The 3,019-nt window shown below is 69.7% G+C and overlaps 1 protein-coding gene across 2 annotated transcripts; it reads right to left on the reverse strand.

The window, feature by feature from the left end:
• Positions 1 to 299: 299 nt before the first annotated feature.
• On the reverse strand, positions 300 to 2,723 carry LOC113247596 (lymphocyte antigen 6H). Of its 2 annotated transcripts, none has more exons than XM_026488799.4 (4): positions 2,599 to 2,723; positions 1,958 to 2,085; positions 1,097 to 1,216; positions 300 to 794 (listed from the first exon to the last, which is right to left on the reverse strand). In XM_026488799.4, coding segments are annotated over exons 1-4 (486 nt in total). In that variant the 5' UTR covers positions 2,601 to 2,723; the 3' UTR covers positions 300 to 558. The 2 variants fall into 2 exon arrangements, with proteins under 2 accessions (XP_026344584.1, XP_057163909.1); XM_057307926.1 differs by having other exon boundaries at positions 2,551 to 2,723.
• Between the last annotated feature and the right edge of the window lie 296 nt (positions 2,724 to 3,019).

The following is a 3,019-nucleotide window of genomic DNA, read 5'->3' on the forward strand; positions in this document are numbered from 1 at the left end:
CCTCTGCAGGCACAGATGCACGTGTCCCACAGTGCAGGTCTGCACGTCTGGTGTCCACGTGCACGCACACATGCTTACAAGGCCTTACGCTCGTGTCCCGGCCCATGATTCCGTCCAGTCTAACCTCCCTTCCCATCCGCTACCAGGCCCCCGGCCCCCCAGGCAGCCCAGCACACCCACAAACCCCCAGTCCCAGTGCCCCACACCACCTCCAGCCCTCGGCCTGCGCATCCTCGGAGCCCGTCTCCCTGCTCTGCCAGCCCCACCCCCACACCCAGGCTCAGACCCAGGTCTCTGGACCAGAAGTGAGTTTATTTCTCCGCGGAAGATGCCCTTGCAGCCAGGCTGTTGGGCTGGGCCTGGCTCTGCCTGGCTTCCCCTCGGAGACCTGGGGGTCCCAGCCCCCAGCCCGCAACCCCCCGGGGCCTCCTGCAGACACCACGTTTCCTGCTGGCCGGGACTCAGAGCTAGTGGAGAGAGGGAGGCCTCACGGCTCAGGGAGGGGCGAGGGCCAGGCTCCAGGGAGGAAGCCCAGAGCCCTGCAGGAGGGAGAGGACCTCAGGGCCCAGCCCCAAGGAGGGTGGGCCCCAGGCTGAGCAGGAGCCCCCCAGCCAGAGCCCAGGGGCTGCCTCCCGCCCCCGGCCCTCCGTTGCACAGGTCTCCCCCGCAACAGTCCACGTCCACTTTTAAGATCCCAGAGTTAATGAAGCCCATCAGATAGTCTGAGAAGAAGTGTCGCTTCACGAAGTCACAGGATGACGCGCACATCTTGTTCACGGAGTGATCCTTCCTGCCTGGGGGAGAGGTAGGACAGCCTGGGACGGGGGCCGCACCTGGGCCCTCTCTGCCTCATGCCCAGGACCCAGCCCGGGACCCAGCTCGGGACCCCCAGACAGCAGAGCTGAGCTTCCCAACCCACCCACACTGTCTCAGCGATATGGAGAGGGCCACTCAGGGCCCGGGGCTGGACAGGTACCTGGTCAGTTTCACATGGCAGGGTGGTGTCCGGCCCCCAGCCCTGTGCCCTTAGCCCAGCACAGAGAGGCTCAGATGACACCCCCAACCGCTCCCCACCCAGGCCCCGGTCCTGACTCACTGCTACTGGGGTCAGTGATCCGGACGCTGGCGCACACTGTATCCGAAGGCTGGCACTGCTTTGGGGTGCAATGGCTCGAATTGGTGGTCAGGGTGCAGTCCTGGCACCACAGGCCATGAGCTGGGCAGGGCACAAGGATGTGCATGACCAGAGGAACCGGAAGCCAAGCCAGCCGTCCCTCTGCCCCCGCCCACCCGCCTGCTTGGGGCACTGTTAGGAGAACCAGGCCGCTGTAGGAGGCCGAGTGCCCCCTGCCAGGAGTGAGCGGCACCTGGAGGTCAGGCCCTGGGAGAACCTCTGTGCCTTGCTGGCAATTTGGGGGGAGGGTCCCACCACTGGACCTCTGGCAGTCCCTGGGCACCCTCCGTGGCCCCACGCGCAGGCGTGCACACAAGCCAGCCACACATCTCTCACCCCTCTGGTGCTCTCCTGCACACTCCTACCCCCTCCCACACCTCCCCGCAGACTTCAATGGGTTCCAGGGAAGGAAGGACCACACAGACTTGATGGGAGGCCAGGTGGGGCTCTGAGAAGTGATGGAGCGCAAGGACCCCCGCCCTCATCGAGGGGCGTCCGTGGAGGACTAGCCTCCGGAGCGAGCCGCCCGGGAGGAAAATCGCTCAGTGCCCTCAAGAGCCAGGAGGGCCGCTCGTGGCTGGGGCTGGGGCTGGGGCTGGAGCTGGAGCACGGTGGGCGAAGGCGACAGGCGCGAGGCCCGGCTGGTGTCGCCAGGGTCCGGGAGAGGGTGTGGATGTGCCGGGCACCGTCGGAGGATGGCGGCGCCGCAGCCCGGCTGTCTCCGGAGCCGCCTCGGGCTCTTCCGGCGACCTGGCCCAGCCCCGCGGGCCGCCCCCGACTCACCGGGCGCAGAGCACAGCAGGGCGGCCAGCAGCACCAGGCCGAGGCCATTCATGGCTGCGGGTAGCATGCTCCAGGCGGGCCTCGGGAAGGCGCGGGGTTTGTGGATGGAGGTCCTCCGGGGCGCGGGCCTGGCAAGGAGAAGCCTCGGTCAGGAGCCCCAGCCTCCTGCCGAGCCCGAAGCCTCCTCCCCTTTTCCGGCACCGGAGCGCAACACCCCCTCCTCGGAATCCCAGGCCGGGGGGGTCGTTCGCAAGCTTGCAAAGCCCCACCCCCAGCCCAGCCCCCAGAGCGTCCACCATCATAGCATCCCCTCCAGGGAGAATAGGTCTGCCGTCTCGGGCAGGGTGACAGCTCGAAGCGCCCCAACCCGCTCCTGGCACCTGTGGGGTGGGAGGTCGGGGGGAGAGCGTCTTCTCCCCGGGGAGCGGTAGGTGCGTCCGGAGAGAAAAGGGCAAGACAAGGTGCGAGCAGGCGGTACCTGCCGGTGGGGGAGGGGCTCGCGCCACGTCCCCACCCCCACCCCTGGGCTGGGGGCCCGGGAACCCCGCGCCGAGCCCCCTCCAGTCGCTTCCTGCGCGCGCCCGGGCGCTCACCGCAGGTCGGGGCGTGGAGCGCGGGCCTCGGGTCGGGGACGCACTCACATCCCTGGGGGGTCGGCACTCCGGGACTCCAGGAGGCTCGGGGAGAGGTGCCCTTCGGTCTCCCTGCGGACCGGAACCCGGGCGCAGCCTTGCCTTTCGGGGAACGCAGCCGCAGACGCGGACCCCGCGCGAGGGGCGGAGCGGAGCCGGGGCGGGGGCGCGCGGGGGGCGGGGGCGGCGGGAGAAGCGCGGGCGGGGCGCCGGGGCTCCGGGCCGCGGCGGGTCTCGGTCCTGGGCGGTCCGCGCACCTCGACAGCCAGCGCCCGGCTCGCGCGTCCGCCCCCTCCGGTGCCGGCTCCCGCCGCGGCCGCCCCGCGCACCCCTCCCCGGGCGTGGGCAAGATCCCTTCCCCCTCTCCTTAGCCGAGATCCCCTCGGAATTTCTCGGAAGAACGTTTACTGCGAAAGGAAGCGAGCGAAAC

This window comes from Ursus arctos, unplaced genomic scaffold (genome assembly GCF_023065955.2).
Source record: "Ursus arctos isolate Adak ecotype North America unplaced genomic scaffold, UrsArc2.0 scaffold_6, whole genome shotgun sequence".
Classification (NCBI taxonomy): domain Eukaryota; kingdom Metazoa; phylum Chordata; class Mammalia; order Carnivora; family Ursidae; genus Ursus; species Ursus arctos.